Below are 19,276 nucleotides of genomic sequence, written 5' to 3'. Positions count from 1 at the left end.
GTACCCACCTCAACGCTTCGCTTATGAGGCGTGCAATAGGACGTTTCTTTGATTTTAAAAACAAAACAATAGTTAATTAACACATCAAAGTTTTTATTATTTATTCAAATAAATTATCACAACTCACACAGAGACGTTAAATGCGCGACGATAAATACACATACACACAGACATCATAACAGTCGATAAACATCTATAAAATATTATTTAAAACTAAATATAAATCAATCCAAACTTCAACAAACTAAATTATGTTACATGTCTGCATATAGATGTAAGAACGACTTCGAAACAACAATAATTACATACTACACTTAAATATAGTGATATGCATTGCTAAGTCTATCGTAGGTTCACATTAGGTACCTTAATAATCTGATATGTATCGTTTCATCGCCTGATAGCGACTATCACATCTATGTACATTAAGTAGCAATGTATAATTTACTTCATACATTCATCTCAATTTATTACACAAGCTTTTATATCACATTTTTGATAACATATAAGTATGACAATCTTGCAATTTAGATTTTTCTATCGTTTCTTGCTTTTAAACTTTTGTAAGCAACTTCAACTTTCTTGTGAAAAATCATCAAACTTTGATAGTTACTGCATATTTTCGCAAGTTTCAATTATTACATAGTCATATGCTTTGCCCTTAGGCTTTGCCTGATCATTTTGTTTAATACCATTTTTGGCGTCATGTATATGTAGACTTAGATCTACTATCATTTTAAAAATCATTTTTATCAAACGATTACATTTATCGAAAACATAGCCAATTTAACTTTTCAGAGGCACTTTGACCCTTAAACTTTCAACACTTTCATTTTACAAGCAATTATACATCGCCACTTTACAGGATTCATATTTATATCTATAGAATATAATCAACGATATAATATACTTTAGAAAAGCCAATAAAACCATCGAATATTGATATAAATAGGATTTTACAATTTTTGAAATACATATAATATATTAAAAGCGTCATAGTTAACATTGATGTTTATTACAAGGAGGGAAGGGACACTGAACACGGATATTAATTAAAACTACATTTGTCCATTCATGACACCAAGATTTTTCGTTGAATTGGATACTTTTTTTATTTAATACTGAATTCTTCTAGTCTATGAAGATATTGATCCGCGAAGACAAATAGACCAAGTTATTATGTTTATTGGAAGATATTAATTTGATATATTTAAAGATTTCCTTAATATTGTAAAAGAAAGCAAAATAAGGAAACTCTTTTTATCCATAATTTAAAAAACTTCAATTTCAAATTTCGCTTGGCAAAAAATTGATGGCATGAAATAATTACACATTTTTTTGTACTAAATAATAAATTAATTTGTACTTTCAAGCTAAATTTCTCCAATATAATAATCAATTTTAGAGACAGCCATTGATCGTTCATAATTTTCAATATTTTGTTTGTTTGTTCACATTTCTGATAGAATATTTTTTATTCCTTGATTAACAGTAATATAAATTTAGCCTTCTTAAGATTCTCTTTCTAAAAGAATACAAAGATCGATGACTGTCTACAAAACCTTGTTTCGCTAAAAAGCTGTGCGAAAATTCGTTTAGCATCACAATATATATCAAATATAATCATTAATCTGTGTAAAAATACTAAAACTCTAAACACTTTAATTTACAGAATAAACTTTCATGATATTATGTATTTTTGCGCTTTACTTATGAAATATAATCTCGTTTAAATGTATCGTAAAAATATGAAACTCTAAACTATCAACTAAATACAACATTAGCAGATATATTTTATAAGCGATATGTATGTAGCGGAATACTTCAAATTCGTTATATAACACACGTTTCCGCACTTCTGTGTGCTCGCACTTATTATAATTGACGTAAATAAGGATCAATATAATAGATAATATATAAGTTATATAAATCTAACATCGATTCACAACATGATATGTATGCGTTACTTTATCACTCCATTTAACATTTAGTCCGACTACAAAATAAATTCTCTTAAATTCAGAATAATTTACACTACGAGTATTGCTGGGCTAAGTCAGCTCTGTCGCTTCGGATAAAAATATATTGGCATTCAAGTGTGCTTCGGAAGATGTCCGTCATTGAGCATACTTAGGCCATTTACACACGCGTCGCATCGTATGTCGCCACCCCGTATATTTTAGGAATTTGGCCATTAAATACAAGCTTGCCGGCACGAATTTCCCTGATGCTCTAAAACCTACAAAAGGTCAGATCTACGCTATGTACTATGTCACACGCATACGACACGACTCGTGTACAAATTCTCTAGATGTTTATCAAAAACAGCTTATAGAAAATCATTTCTAATTCATGTGCAGTCACTACGTAAAACCATCGAAAACACTCACGTACATCAGTTGTCTCAGAAGGCGGTCTGTTTGCCGAACGGCTGCACGGGCGGGGGGGCGCTGCTGTTGCCGAAGAGGGGGGTGGGGCCGTCGTTGGGGTCGTCGAGGTCGTCGTCGTCAGTCTCCAGCGCGGGGTTGATGCGGCCGGACTTCTCGTCGGGACCTACTAGCGTGGACGCGGCGCCGTACAGCCGGCCTGGTACACCACCCAGCACGGACATCTGTTCTCCTGCCTCAGAGGGCTCGTCCACGCGGCGGATGTCTTCAGGAATGTTTACAACACAGTTGAAGTAGTCTGACTCGGGGCTCAGGTAGCCAGAGTTGAAGAGGAACCTAGAAGGTGTGGTTATTTAGGCACGACAACGATCAACCACATATTAGCATAGACAAATCTCGTCGAAAGCTTTGACAGATCATAATATCGCAAGTTATTATAATGTTGAAAGTATGCAGGCAAAACATAACTTATTAATTTTACGACACCATTTAATTAATTTCGATTTTACTTCTACTTAAATCAAATAACAAATATTTAAATCAAATCACAGAAATAACTCTCGAATATAAACCAACTCTGAAAGCTTCGGAGAAATTTAATAACAAGAAAATAAACTAAGTCCGCCTTCTATACTCTCAAAGGACTGAAAGTTAAACATTTCTCTTTCGTATAATTAATTGAGCGAGGATATTTGTTCTTCCAATATTTCTTCAGTTTTCTGCGTTTCCAAGATTTATAAGCCTTAATGAACTGAACTCAAATAAAAATGCTGTAATAAACAGAAGGAAAAACTGGAAAAGGTATTTTAAATGGTTGGCTCTACAAAGAGAAATATGAAGTGCAGGTGTACTTGCATAGTTCTCTAAGTGCTGTTTTATTCTCACGTACTTCTTTTAAATTAGAAATAATGCACTTTAGTGTAAAGTTTTGCATTAACAGATGTTTCTGATTCAGTCACAAATTAATTCGTATGTCTCTATCACCTCACAATTCCACATTATTCTGGAAAACCGCCCATACCTGTAATTTAATCTTTCACGTCCACACCAACAACTGAAAACCTAATTACCTTATAACCATTTAGAAAAATACTATTCTATTATCAATATACAAACACACGTTGCCAGCATTTCTGTAATCACAATTATCAATACCTATTCCCACCTTCCCCCAATTTTGAACCAAAAATTAAAATACTCACACGGATAGCCAGGATATAAACGCCAGGGTGAAAAGCGACAGCGACATCGCCAGCGTCCTGAACGGGAACAGCTGCACCTCGTTCTCTGCGTCCCACCCTGGGTAGTGTATCAGTGGGGGGAGCCCCAGCAGCTTCTCCCCCCCGGAGAGCCTCACAAACAGCGCCACGATGTAGGCCGCCAGCGACCCGTAAGTATTGCAGTACTTCTTGAAGTGCACAACCATCAGCAGTTGCGGGAATAGGATCACGTACACCAGGTCTGAACACATTGACCTGGACAGAAAGGATGATGCAAATATTTTCCCGAAGATGTGTTAGGACAATTATTCAGGTTTGAACTTTAATATATATGTAACAATACAATGTAACAACGGTAACGTGCGATAAATTTGTTTTAAGCCGTTAAATCGTAACATGTGAAATTAGTGACATCAATTTGAGAGTACCTAACAACAAAATTATGTTAAATATAGGATTACGAACAAATGATAAAGGATTTCGTAAAACTGGTCGATTTAGTATCATTACAGCGTCTATTAGACCTCAGCCCCGGTTTTTACTCAAAGTGTTACAATGTTACAGCCAGTGTCATCGCTTAGCTGATTTCTTGTAGATATTAAAGTTTTTGCTGTAATTCCGAGTAATAGATTAGTTACAACAGAGTTAAATGTCTGTATCATAACGTATAGGTCAATGTAATACTAAGATTAATCTATAAATCATATGCCTTCAAGATATAGAGAGTCTTAACACTAATTATATCAAATTTAAGTTCATACATGATACAAAGATTTTCCTCTGTGTATAAATAAGAAGATATTTCTATTAATCGATGTAGAGCTGTCGTAATTTTTATATTAATAAAAAAGTTAAGATATCATAATTCTTCAATTTCAATGTAGATATAATTATATTTGAAGAACGATTAAATGTGTATACTCTGAAACTGTTTCCATTTTTCTACTTTGCGAATGTTTAAAGACTTTTGTACCTACATAGTTCAAAAAACATAGCACAAGCAAATTCAAACAACGTGGTGATGAACCAGATGCATACTTTTACTGAGAAATAACATAAAAATTTAATCTAGTATCCTCTTCAAAGTTCAACATAATTATTTTATCGTTTCTAAAACCCGAGAATAATCGCTGAAATTGAAACACATCTCTGTTGCAGTTTAATTGAATTTTAATCATCAAATTCAAAATCCTCTTTGTTCTCGTTTGTTACTGTACATATAATGAAATAATAATGCACGAGCGGGTTTGTGTTATTTCTGTTAGGTAAACTAGACGTTGTATAATAACTTCATATTATATACTTCAAAAGCGATCACGTATTCTATTAAAATTGAATCGTGATTTAGTTCAAAACTGAAGGGACGTTAATTGGGTTATCAGTTTTATTAAATAAACGTGATTTTGTGGTAATTGACGCCAACAACCCTTCTATTAAGTGTATTAAATACATGTCTGTTATAGCGAAGTAAATATTTCAATTATCGTATGTCGTACCAGTTTAGGCTCAGTATTACAAAAAGGAGACTACAGCACATTTAAAAAACGTAGTTCATTTACTCTAAGAAAGAAGACGGAGTATTTGAAAAAGCATTTCTTGATAAATATACGTCCAGTACGATGAATATTGTCTTTAATTATAATCAATAATGTCTGTACTAAGGAGAAAATTGTAAAAAGTATGTAAAGATATTATGTAATAGCAGTCCACACTTGCGAACTCTTTCTTCACGAAATAAGTATATGACATATGTAGAATATAATATTGAATATAAGAGTTTAACCACATAATAATTCGCAATCATATTATATCACAGTGAAATAACATTTGCATAAATGACTACAAAAAAGCCTATAGGTCATTAGAAGTATCTACATATTATACATTTGCAGGAAGCGTTGTTTGGATTATGAGCTGATGATCGAATAAGCATAACTTCCCTATATTTCTATTTGCTACATTATAAAACACAGAAAAGTGGTAGTAATTCGAGTATGGGTACCTAATAAAATATTTACGGGAAAAGCAAGAGCTTTTTTTAAACGTCCGTTTACATTGGTTGCGTTTATGCATGATTAAAAATAATCTATCGGAAGAATTTACGCGAGCCTACTGAATGAAAATCTTTTAGGGACTATAAACTGCTACAGCGTTTTATACTTTGATCGTTACATGAATGTGTTAAGCAGAAAAATATTTGTTTCATGTTTATTTATTACCTACACTGTTCAATAACTCCATATCGTTACCATCATCGTCTCCATATTAACACAATATTAGTGAGGATTATTATAAATCACAAAATGAAGACAAATTGCGTTCCAAATCCCTTCGTATTTATTTGAAGGTAACGGGTGACATTTAACCGCAAACCAATATAATTAGAGCACATCGCATGTTTGTGACATTATCTCGTAACACATAAATCTTTGGCCAGTCGTATAATCGTGCAATATATCCATGGGACTTTTGATAAAATTAAATGTAGCAGTAATATATTATTTCTTCTTTATATTTATGTAGTATAAATGCTCTGATTCAATAATAAAAACACATGTATTTTCAAAACCAAACTATCACAATACTTATAAAGTTAGTATTGCAATTTTTAGATGCCTTAAAAAACTGTAATCCCACTTCATTTTGTTGTAATTCCTGTAAATAAAAATTACATTTCATTACTTTTTATAAAGATATTGTATTATATCCAATATCCATATTTCATACGTTACATACATGTACTAGCTTTATTTATTTATTTCTAAAAGTAGAGATGATAGAGCCGATATCCGTCAATCGTTAAATCGCCGTTCCACTATGTAAACGTTATACATGTTTCTAATTACGTATTCCGAATAATAAGATAATCTAACTGCAATCATTCTCACGTGTATCACAAAATACATAGCAAGTGTACAATAATTATTATAATATACACGAGACAAGGCTTAGATTTCAATCAGCCGCGAGCGGGCAGCGCGGTAACTGACTCGGGAATTATATTTTAATATTTCACACATGTAATTGCTATTGTTTACACAAGGAGCATAAAGAAAACCTATCTGTGTTCATTTGAATATTTTTATATTTGGAATGCCAAATATGAAGTTTTCTTTTGTGTTAACATATTATAGAGAATTTATCGACTTTTAATACCTATATTGCTGTTCAAACCTCGCTTCTGTAATATAAATTCAATCTCTCAACGATGTGTGAGATTGTTCGTTAAGAAATCACTTTATCCTACTCTAGTAGATAATATAATTAACATAACAATTTAAGATTATTTCAGCTTTTTGCTAATTTATATACTTTTAAATGGGGAATAATAAAAAGAGCGACTGAAAATAAAGTGAGCGATTGATTATGAGATACTGATTTAATAACTTGAGCGGTATGAAATTGAGTAATCGACAAATGAACTAAACAAGCAACGAAAATTAGTTGATAATAAAATACAGATTGAGCGTACTAAAGGAGGATTGTGATTAATCCATTTGATATATTAGAATTCTAACTGTGTGATTACATTACTATATGAGCGACTAAATTACTAATTGAGCGAATAGATTACTAAGTGAGCGACTAAATTACGCTCATCTAGAGCGACTAAAAACACTAAAATAAATTGTTCAAATAGTTATTTGATAAAACTTTCAAAAACAAATTGAACTGATAGTAACTACTCTGTCCATTATAGTATTTTTCAAAGTGATTTTTCTATTCGAAATACCTCGATTAAGATAAAATGCCACTCAGTATAAATAAATCATATGCCAAATAATGAATATAATACAAGACGTAATTTTATCATTCAAACAATTAATATTAGGTCGCTCAAATATTATGAAGCTGCTCATTTTGTATTTTATGTATCGCAAATGAATGTTTGTTAGTTGCTGATCTATTAATTTTTCATCGCTCGCAGTCAGTCGCTCACTTAGTAATTCAGTTACCCCAATTTATTATTTTTGTTATCTAAAACTTTAATTTACAGTCACTCGTTTAAATACTACCCCTTTTAAATCTATTCCTTATTTAAAACGACACGAAAGATCTGAATACGATATTTCAATAGTAAAATTAAATACAATTATTGATAATAATGAATAACAACAATCAACAATTAGATCGAACATAACACTGCAATGAATAGAATCCAGGTCATCAATGCATCTAGACCGTAATCTGCGACATTCGGTGTGCGATGTGACACGTCGTGCGACGGGAGGACGCGTTGGTGACGCAATCCAATAATTGGATGACTATCGTGATCATCTAGGGTTGACAATTAATTATTTTTGGCTTATAAAAGCCCTAATAGGTACTCATTTAAAAGTTATACGTCATCTTTGTGACTTGAGTTTATTTTAATTATAATTTATCAACACGTTTTTCTAGCTTTTAATACTCTTCAATTTTTTTACTTCGGTTATATTATGCTTATAAGCTTAATTAAAACGATGTTGGAATTACATATTATTGTGTAACATACATATTTTCATTACTGGGATTAGAAACTAAAAATCTATAATAAGGATAATTTGCCATAATATTATATCCTTGATAACTAGGGCTTCCAACCCCTCAAAGACGGGATTCAGATTCATTCTCTATTCCCCGTGTATAACGGGATTACAGATTAATCGTTATATTTAGATAATACTACCTACAACTACTTACTACATATTATGCTCTACCACAGAAATCATAGACCGTGTGAATTGGATATGTATATATCTTGTAAGTTCAGATATAGTTAGGTACAAATATTACGAAATATTGAAAATAATAAAAATATTTTCGTTACTCGAAAATCGAAATCATAATAGCAACAATTTTCTTCACCTCCTTACTAGTAGAATCAGATTTTCTTCAGTGATGTTAATTTATTACTTCCACAAAAAATCTGAAAAGTTTTGCTAAAAGTTGCAATTATTCAAATGGTAAATAATAAATATCCACAAAGCTATTACAATAGCGTGTCACAAATTAAAACACTAATGAACTATTTGTACACTTAACAGTCGTATGTAATTAAATCATTTGTCGTTCAACATTTATAATTGTATCGCACACGACATACTTCATTACTTCATTCATAATATATTCAATGAAATAATCATATTATTATCAAATGAATAAACAAGAGAGAATGATAGCTTCAACTGTACTGTGCTTTGCAATCGATGTCAAAATTGTCCCCAAATCATTAAAAAATAAATACATATACAACTGGAAAATCATTAAAGCTCATTAAATTCGTAATCTCTGCGTGCGAGAAACATAAAAGGCTCTTACGGGCCACAAATGTGAAGGTATCCATTGCCGCGCCCGGCACGTCTCCGTTACGAAAGCTAATGGAGCCGTCACGATCACAATCGACCATAAACCCATTTTGTGACCACACTCAGCCACCTACTGTGATGAACGTGCTACAATTATTTGGAGATTGTCTCACGTGATATACACTTCGTGCAATTTTCGCATGAACATCCGCTGATTTAATTTTGATTAGTCAATCTTAAACATAACCAACTACATATATCACGACGATATTGCAAAGCTTAATGTTGCAAAATACATAATAGTTTGATACATAAAAAGTATAAATGAAAGAAATAAACTTGACGAAAGCAGCATAAACCGCTCCAAATAACACGCTGAAAACACGTAAAAATGTATAAGCACCCATTTCTTCTCCCACATTATAGGGTACTGACTACTGCTGCTAGGCACGGTGTATTCAACAAGAAAAAAGCACTAGACTCACCATAGACCATAGATGGAAGGTATGGTGAGCGCCATGATGGTGGACAGCACGCCCACCACCAGGATGGAGACGCGCATCACCCAGATGATCTCCATCTCTGAAGCGTTCTGTCTGAAGATCAGCTTGTATACGTTCCTGTTGCGAAAAAGAATGTGTAGAGATGTATCTTTTAAAGCGCTCTCGTTATTTATGCAGTTTTAAAAACGATGAAGCTTTATGGTTTTTGTTTATGATCATTTTAATAATCACGCAATATGTACAATCTTTATAGATGATTACGCAGCTTAACGTACCAATCAAAAACATGACTTAATATTGTTCTTTACAAACCTGGCGAACATAGACGATGCACTGAGCACGCTAGAGTCAGCTGAAGACATCACAGCTGCTGAAATGGCACCAAGCCCGAAGAAGGACACAAAACTCGGCGTTAAGTGCTGGAGTACCAATGGTAAGATCATTGATGTTTGGTCCGAGGTGAGGTCGCCTTCTGGAGTCAGGTCGCCGTGGAAATCCGTTTCGTTCCATGCTAAATAACAAAAAGGCTAGATAATCTTCACCAATTTTACATAGCATTAATTAACAAATGACTCAATTTTCTTAGGGATAAATTTTTCAGGATTCAAGAAAAGGAGCCAAGAGAAATTCTTCAAAAAAGTGGAGATATAACTTACCAGTTCCCTTAGCAATAGCTCCAATGAGCACTGGCGGGATGGCCATGATGATGCAGCCGATAGCCGCCACGTAGGAAAGCACCTGGGCGCGTCCCGCTGTCTTGCTGCTCAGCACGCGTTGGAAATATACCTATGCAATACGTTATTATAAGAAAAATATGTATTCTATATTTAAAAAAAATACATTGATACACATATAATAGACTACAATTGTAACGCTATCTATCAAGTCAAAAAACACACAGGGTAGGTTCTAACATCTATTTAATAAAAATATACATAATAAATAAACCTATATTCATAAACAAGAACATCCTTACCTGCCAAGGAATCCCTCCAAAGATCAGCAGCAAGCCATAATCCACGTAGAACCAGTAATAATCAGGATCGACTCTGCCAATCCAGTCCACTTCCATGGAACTGAGGGGCTTCACATGCGGGCTGGCCCACGCGAACGGGATGCACATCCACAGCCCAATGAAGATGCAGAACAGCTGGATGACGTCAGTGTAAGCCACGGAGTACAACCCTCCAAAGAGGGTGTAGAACACGGCCACACAGGCACTGAATATCACGGATGTCTTGTGGTCCATGTCAATGATAACGACCAGGGTGGCACCTACAAAATTAATGATAATTTACCCTAATTTGGTGGTTCTGATAAGCGTTTATGAGATTTACGTGAATACAATATTATAAACACAAAATACTAAAGTGGATAAAAGTAATAAAACAGACATAAACGAAATATATTGTTGAGAGTTATGTATTTTATCAGACGCAATTTCGTTTGAGATAATGAGAGTTTTCCTTGAGTTTAATGTAATAATAGAATATCATTCAATATTTATTCCTCTTTATAATAAGCAAAGAAAACGATTCAATGTCGAAAATCAAAGAGAATTTTAAATAATCACAAAAATATCATAAACAAATAATTATTCTGTACAAAGAACTTGAAATAAATATTTTCTATTTTCTTTGACGAAGAACATCGTATTTCTTTGTCATATATTTATAATGAAAAAGTTTTATTTAAGTTTAATATTCTTAAATATTATTATTTTAAGTAACATGAATATAAAACATAAACGTAAAAGATAAACTGGATTAATATATCTCATATTTTAAAGTATAATTATATTAATATTCATTTATTTAAGTAAATCTGCTCATTATCCATAAAAATGTTCACTTCTATAATTATAAAAACATCATAGCTCATTAGCATTTACCCGTGACTAAACAAATAGTACACGTCGTTCAAACAGGCAAATTAACGAGCTACAACATCGCATTAGAAATCTGTTGGAATGAGAATCTAGCTGAGAGCTCACAAGCTAACTCAAGTGAATACAAAGAGATGCTTTCAAACATAAAATCAATATTTTGCAACCGCTCACATCACAGACTGCGTCAAACCACACGATGAAGTTATAGTGGTTATAGTTAGCTTACCTATATATATATATATATATATATGAAACTAGCTGACACCCGACTTCGTCCATTTTAAAGGAAAGGCATTAGTTTCTACTTATAATATCTTCTATCTGCCTATACTCTATTAAAATTTATCCGATTGTTTAAATAGACGGACGTAGTTATTTATGCAATCCTCATAAAGTACATAATTTAAAATATTATTACGTTAGTACGCATTATAAACATCAACTAATCAAAAAAATACAATTTGTACAGTTTAAAACGCTTTGTCTTCCAATATACGCAGTTCATTAAAAAAATCTTGTGAAAAATCGTTTACTTGTTTGTATTCATAATAATTGGCCACTCCAATCTGTCCACAAATACATTTATGTATTTATGTATTTCAAATACAGATCCCGTTTGAGATCACAAAGCTGGCCTTTAGTCGCCAATTTTGCTTTATAAATAATTCCAGGCGCATTTCAATGCTTTGCTTTGTTAGAAAGGATTTCACAGAACTTCCGAAGTGTCCTTGACATTTGACCGAAATAGAATTGTTTCACTGAGGAATCTCTACGTGCACCAATTTGTATTCGCGGATATATTGCATAAGTCATTAGGAACGTTCAACCGCTGTAGAATATATTATGGCAATTTTATTTCATCTGTTTTGTAAGAAAATTAAGATGTTTTACCAGTTTACTGAATCACCTATGGTTTATTATAAATTAGGAAGGAAAGCTACTTTTTCATCAAATTACGAATATGATGTAATTTGCTATTTTAACACCGTAAAGTTTATGTTTTAAAGTTTCTTGTGCAATACCCGAAAAAATGCGTCCTTCCAATTAAACCGCCGGATTTTAAATATATAATTGATTCATTTACAAACATTCCATTCATAACTCAATACCAAAACTATAACAATGTAATTAGTCACTATTTAATGACGAGATATTATTTCAAAGGCATTACAAAGCTAACAATAAAAATACTGCTACGACGTAGCACTCATATTTGTATGTCATGGAATATAGCCATTAATCGTCCGTTTAGTAACAGTTTAGTAACATACGATTATTTCGTACATTTTACGTAGAAATAGAAGCAGACTAAGTCTTCTGAATATTTGATCAACAGACCACTCTCACAGCGACTCTCTTTTACTATGTTAATGCTTTTATTATGTATATCTCGCCCAGACCCGGATTAAGACATTTAGCAATTTCATCCGATGAATTTTAGCAGGATTATATCTTATTATATTTATGAGTGAGTGGAATATTAGCTTAAATTATTATTTTATCACTTATAAAAAAATAATAGCGCTACGATTTATTCATGTTTGTAAAAAATAATCTGTAGGAACGTTTTAGATATCAGAATGTTCTCCTCGTAGCGTTATTCGTTTTTGATGCAAAGTTTACTCATATATTAATTTTATCAATTTTGCGTTATTTACTTTCCCTTTCCACTTTTTAAATATTTTTTAATGAGAAAGGATTTGAAACATACCAATGTAGTAAAGTTATTTAATCACAACTAACTATAAGAAATACATATTATATTTGAACGGAATCAAATCATACTTCCAAGATAAGTTATACGTAGTATATTATCATTTTATCATGCACCCTTGTTATTAAAGGTACTGTTTTCTCAGATAGGTACACGCCGCCGATTTGAAGATAGAGCAATCATATCTGTGATATTTGAATAACAGAGTTGCTAATCTATACTAATTTTATAAAGCTGAAGAGTTTATTTGTTTGTTTGAATGCGCTAATCTTAGGAGCTAATGGTCCGATATGAAAAATTATTTCGGTGTTAGATAGCCCATTTATCGAGGAAGGCTATAGGGTGAAACCGCGAAGCACAGCTAGTAAATATTATACTTCACTCACCAAGCGCAGCCAAGATGCCGGCCGCCCAGAAGACCTCCCCGCACAGCGCGGGCAGGAACAGCAGCCCGCCCATGCGGCTGCCGAACGAGTCCTGCAGCGGGTCCAGCATAGTCACGTAGCCCTGCTTGCGCATCGGGTTCGCGAAGAATATACCACCTAACAATTTATATCTTAGATTGGTCATCGTAGTTTAAGACTGGGTTAACTGACTTTGAAGAATAAAAACTATTTCGAAGGGATGGACATCATGAGCTGAAGATGGATACAGTCAAATAAATATTCAAAACTACGTGAGCTTTTCATTTTTATTTTAACAAAAATGTATTTGTTCAAATCAATACAAAAATAGACGCGATTTGAGAAAATAAAGTTTCGATTTAGCTAACGTAATCATCATCAACCAATTAAAACATGTTCCAATCTTTCAAGTTATTCAGATACGTATGAAAATTAGCAAACCCGCATAATTTAAAATTAGAGTAGGTAATAATTATGCAAATCCGTATGCTACAAAGATTTACGGAAGCCCAGAATACCTCGCCTTACCTATACTTTATCAATAATAAAGTGAAAGCTAATACCTAATTGTGAAAAAGGAATATGTAATATGAAAATGCTGCTTAATGAAAATTCTTCTAAAAAGATCTTAATGACTCCCAATTGTTACAATACTGAAGTTTTATCACGTATTTGATTAATTAAACTCATGTAACATGTTCAATATCTACTGAAGTCATAATGAATATTCCGTGCCCATATTTTCGAACTAATTAAACACACAAGTACAACACAAAGGCGGAGATCTTGACAATGCAAAATAATTAAAGAATTAGCGTCATATATAAGGTAACAACGAAATTAATAATTTCACAAGAGGCCCTCGTCCCGCCTCGTTAACCCAGAACGTGCGAAGGGCTCTCCACTATGGCCACGTGACCAAACTACTTATAAAAATATATCTAGACACAAATTTAACAAGATAAAGGGCAAACGATGAGGGTGTTGTAGTTTTGGTGCATAGTTGTGTGGCTTTTCACAAGACATTCAAATATTCAAATATAAAATATCAATATAGACTGGGGTAGAAGCCTTTAAAAATAATGAAAAGATAAAAAAAATCGCAGTCGGATGAAACCCATTAGAAAAGGAGGGGAATATGATAAAAATGTAAGGAAAAATAAATTACGGTCAATCCGAGTTCGGGAAGCGGGAGGGGGGAGCTTTTAAGAGAAAAAAATGGTTTCTCTCGATTTCCGACAAAACAACAAGTCCTATAGAAAAAAGTTCAATGGCAAAGTTGTAGGTAATTAAAAGTTCTACAACTTTTGTATTCACAATTTTTTCACATAACCTCAAAATTTAGGTGAAAAATTCAAAAAACCAAGTTTTTGGTCTTTTATTTTTATCTACTTCAAAATTTATTTTTTTTTCTACGAAATTTGGTGGAAACTTACTTTATTATGTCCCAAATACACTGTAATTTATTTGATTGAAAATATTTATTTTTCCGCCTTATTTTGAATTAATACCAAAAAAACAACCTAATTTTCAATCGAAAAGTCACCCGTCAAAATATCAGCTTTTTTCAAAAACTTGGGGTGCCTTTTATTCATTGAAATCTCTACTTTCATATGGTGTAAAAAAAATAAACACCACTATAGTAAATGTTCTCAGGAAATGCATACAAACAGTGTGATAATGAGCTTTTACTAAATCAGGCACACTTCTTGAACTCTATATCTTCTCTTGTATCGGCTTTTTGGTAATATTTCAAAAGAAAAATAATTATCTGTTCTAAGTTTAATATTTTACAGCATATTCAAAAGCAAAATGATGTCGATAAAAACATTTCAGGTATTTCGAGAAGTGTGTCTGATTTAGTAAAAGCTAATTTTCACACTGTTTGTATGCATTTCCTGAGAATATTTACTATGGTGGTGTTTATTTTTTTTACACCATATGAAAGTAGAGATTTCAATGAATATAAGACACTCCAAGTTTTTGAAAAAAGCTGATATTTTGACGGGTGACTTTTCGATTGAAAATTAGGTTGTTTTTTTGGTATTAATTCAAAATAAGACGAAAAAATAAATATTTTTAATCAAATAAATTACAGTGTATTTGGGACATAATAAAATAAGTTTCCACCAAATTTCGTAGAAAAAAAATAAATTTTGAAGTAGATAAAAATAAAAGACCAAAAACTTGGTTTTTTGAATTTTTCACCTAAATTTTGAGGTTATGTGAAAAAATTGTGAATACAAAAGTTGTAGAACTTTTAATTACCTACAACTTTGCCATTGAACTTTTTTCTATAGGACTTGTAGTTTTGTCGGAAATCGAGAGAAACCATTTTTTTCTCTTAAAAGCTCCCCCCTCCCGCTTCCCGAACTCGGATTGACCGTAATTTATTTTTCCTTACATTTTTATCATATTCCCCTTCTTTTCTAATGGGTTTCATCCGACTGCGATTTTTTTTTGTTTCAAAAATTATCTACTCTAGTCTAATAGTATAATTTTCATACTAAAATCATAGCTGAAAGATGAAATTGATAACGTTAATGAGTACATAAAACACAATATTCATTAATCAATGATACGATACCAAATTTTTGACTCAGTTTTATTTCAAAATATACAAGCTCTTCCTAATAATTATATTGAACTGTAATGTAGAGCTGGGGCGGGGTAAATCGTAATCATTTTTCGTTTTCTTACTTCAAATTGTCTTATAACTTCGGAATTACATTTCCAAAGACTTAAACGACATTTTATACCCATTAAAATTCAGTTTATTGCTTTTCTTTACTTTTATGTTTTTGATAATCTTCATCTCAATTTTATTAAACATCGATTCTGTTCCTATGATATTTTGGTAATAAAATTATTAAAGGGTAATCATGATTCAATAAACGCACATACTGAATAATACATTGATAGAATTTTTTACATCTCTAACAGTGATTGTAGAAAGCCCTCCTTTCCATTCACAAACCATCATCAAAACCAAACGATACATAGAAATGTTAACAAATAAGGTCATACTAAATATAAAATATAACTTACCGAACACCAAAGAGAGCGCATAACCAAACGGTGCCTGACACCACACCAGGCCCGAGGTGTATATCGCCTCAGCCGTGCCGTTGATGTAGCCGCCGCCCACCCACGTGGCTGCAACAAAACTTTGGTACTAACTACTAGAGGAATGTTAGTTATGTGTATAAACCCCTGTACCATTATATCTGATAACAGTATACTATATAATTCCCAAAATGAATGTGGCAAAATGACAGCTTTAATAAATGCATTTTCTTTTCTTCTTTTTTCCCACACTGAAAAATAATATACATACCTACTGTATACTGCTATTAGACATCACGATAACTCTCCTAATTTGTTGGTACAAAGTATACTTCTGTCTTCAGTCTTTCTCTGTCGACGCTGGGAGTCTCGGACTCTAGAAACCATTCATCTATATTCTATTGTAATAAATAATGGCCACAGCCATTTTTAATACGCAACTAACTTTTACTTTTTACGTTGTCTAAATATATGTATTTTGCCCGTGTTTATTAACGTGTCTCTACAGGAAATGGGATAGGACCTTTGTAAATATAAACTCACTATTTTATTAGAATGATAATGAACTTATACACTTCAGGAAGAAGGTATAAAAAATTAAAACGTGATTAACTAAACATTTTATAATTTAGTAAACCGACGTCTCACGTGTTATAACAATTAACTCAGTTAAGAAACAAAAGAAAATACTCAGTGTTATTACAATGGAATATAATTGAAAAGCTTTTGTCCATCTGTATTTGAATAAAACAATTCCGACATGAATGGCCGACCACAACAATTACTTGCGGTTGTGAACTCAAACGGGGTTGCGATTTGAACAGGGAAAATGAAGAAAATTGGATTTTTCTTAGTAATTTAATATTCCTTGGTCTTGACCTCAAATATTTATGGAAATTAATTATAGAAATAACAAAATTGTAGAAATGTAATAGAAATTAAAGATTTTACGATGGAAGTTTAATTTATTTCATAATCCAATAATACGTAAGAGCTTTCCCGTTACATATTAAAGAAATTACATTTCTCTTCTGCTTCTACCTTAAGATTTATTTATATGTTAAAATGTGTAAACTTATTTTATGTAACTGATAAGAGAAAATAAACTCTTTTTTTATTTTTATTTTATTTAAGCTAGTTAAGAATCATCCAATTGTATAATGCTTATTGCAAATACATACCCAATATCTTTCAATAATATACACTGCATTTTTAGTGCCAATCAAAATCCAATCCCGAATTAAATAAATCTACACCAACCCTCTTAGTGGTGAAGCCATCTTCAATCCAATTTCTACCAAACCAACCAACACATACAGTCCACATTTACCTGTCATAGTGAAGATGCCGACGAAGAGGCCGATGGAGCGGCCCGCCAGCATCACCTCCTCCTCCGACTGGTCCCCGGCGGGCTTCTTGCGGCCCGCCCATATGCCCACGGCCAGGATCAGCACGTAGAATATTATGATCGAGATCACACCCGCTATGTTTATCATCTTGGATTGTTTGCCCCCTCCTTATCTGAACAAGAAAATTATATGCATGAGGATGGTGGTGATGGTGCTTCTTTTGTAATCAAAAAGCTTTTTTATTATCGAAAGCAGTTCCTTTCTTGGTTATAATCTTACTTAAATAATCTCCTTTCTGTTATGAAATACATTAAAACGATAGCATATAGACGAATTATAGTATTTTTAAGTCTTTGAAGAATAAGTCTACTAGTTCTAATGTACCTATATGTAAGTATATCTACAATTATTAATAAAACTTTTCATTAATATAAGGCTTATTAAAATAAGGTAATTATAGATAAATATTTCTAAATATACATATCAATTGTCACACAACTTCGTACAATTCAATATTGTATCATCACTTGGCCTATTTCAATCGCAGCTATTATTACGATTTTGCACAATTACACATTGAGTGTCGTTTTCTGATTTACATAATAATAATTAGTTTCATTCCGTCGGCGAATCTTCAATGAAAATCGTGCTTTGATCATTTAAATAAGTACTACTTACATTTAAAATGAATGTATAGAGAGAAGGTATGAGCAAATATGAGCTTTTAAGTTTTAACACACGTTATATTTAAATGTCATCATGAACTTAATACATAATGAGGGTAACTGTCACCTATTTTTATTTCTTATATATTTGGCGATTACCTAATGGTTGAAGAACGTTACTGTCAACTAAAATGTATTCGGTTCCTCACTTCCTCATATAACTTGACATTATGCCCACAAACTCTACTTCTAAGCTCTTGACCTTTAACCTTACGTGTAAGATAGAAATGATGAATAAAACACTTACTTATATACAAAAAGCCAGCAGTAGCGCCTCCCTCACACACAGCGAACGTCTTTTACGTATAACATTCAAGAGAACGGTACATTATTATATCTAATTTACACTATTATGTCACTCGCGTGCGGGTGCCTCCGGAGCGGTTAGACGCGGGGGCAGCTATCGCCCCATCGGAGGGAGGTCTTTTGAGATGGGCTATTCCTTGTTCTAAAGCTGAGCCCGCACATGAGCGCGCGTAACCTCGGCTCCAGGCATCCAAAGGGTTTCGTTACATAACCGCCCCGCGCTCCTCGGTGTGCCTGCTGTGACAGCTCCAACCTGCGCCGAGCTTCGCGATCGATCCTTTGACGTCATTGGTCTCTACTCCGGTCGACCGCGCATGCTCTACCACCCACACACCCTCTACACCACTCTACGACACTGTCGTTAGGGATACTATACATTACTGCACATCCAGAGCTCTATAGTGACTCGCCACGTTATCTGACATG

At 32.9% G+C, this 19,276-nt stretch overlaps 1 protein-coding gene across 1 annotated transcript; it reads right to left on the bottom strand.

Annotated features, from left to right (window-relative positions):
- Nucleotides 1-40: 40 nt before the first annotated feature.
- Nucleotides 41-19,132, bottom strand: ChT (choline transporter). The gene is made up of 10 exons (XM_089695344.1): nt 18,792-19,132; nt 17,801-17,991; nt 16,453-16,560; nt 13,387-13,542; nt 10,375-10,673; nt 10,055-10,184; nt 9,711-9,909; nt 9,381-9,515; nt 3,590-3,862; nt 41-2,723 (listed from the first exon to the last, which is right to left on the bottom strand). Exons 2-10 carry the CDS (start codon nt 17,964-17,966, stop codon nt 2,405-2,407), a joined length of 1,785 nt encoding a protein of 594 aa, XP_089551470.1. The 5' UTR covers nt 17,967-17,991; nt 18,792-19,132; the 3' UTR covers nt 41-2,404.
- Nucleotides 19,133-19,276: the final 144 nt, after the last annotated feature.

This window comes from Colias philodice, chromosome 5 (assembly GCF_061535455.1).
Source record: "Colias philodice isolate Cphi_HAF_F1 chromosome 5, ilColPhil1 Martin Lab GWU primary, whole genome shotgun sequence".
Lineage (NCBI taxonomy): Eukaryota > Metazoa > Arthropoda > Insecta > Lepidoptera > Pieridae > Colias > Colias philodice.
Note: the sequence above shows the minus strand (reverse complement) of the source record. Positions and strands in the feature narration are given on the sequence as shown.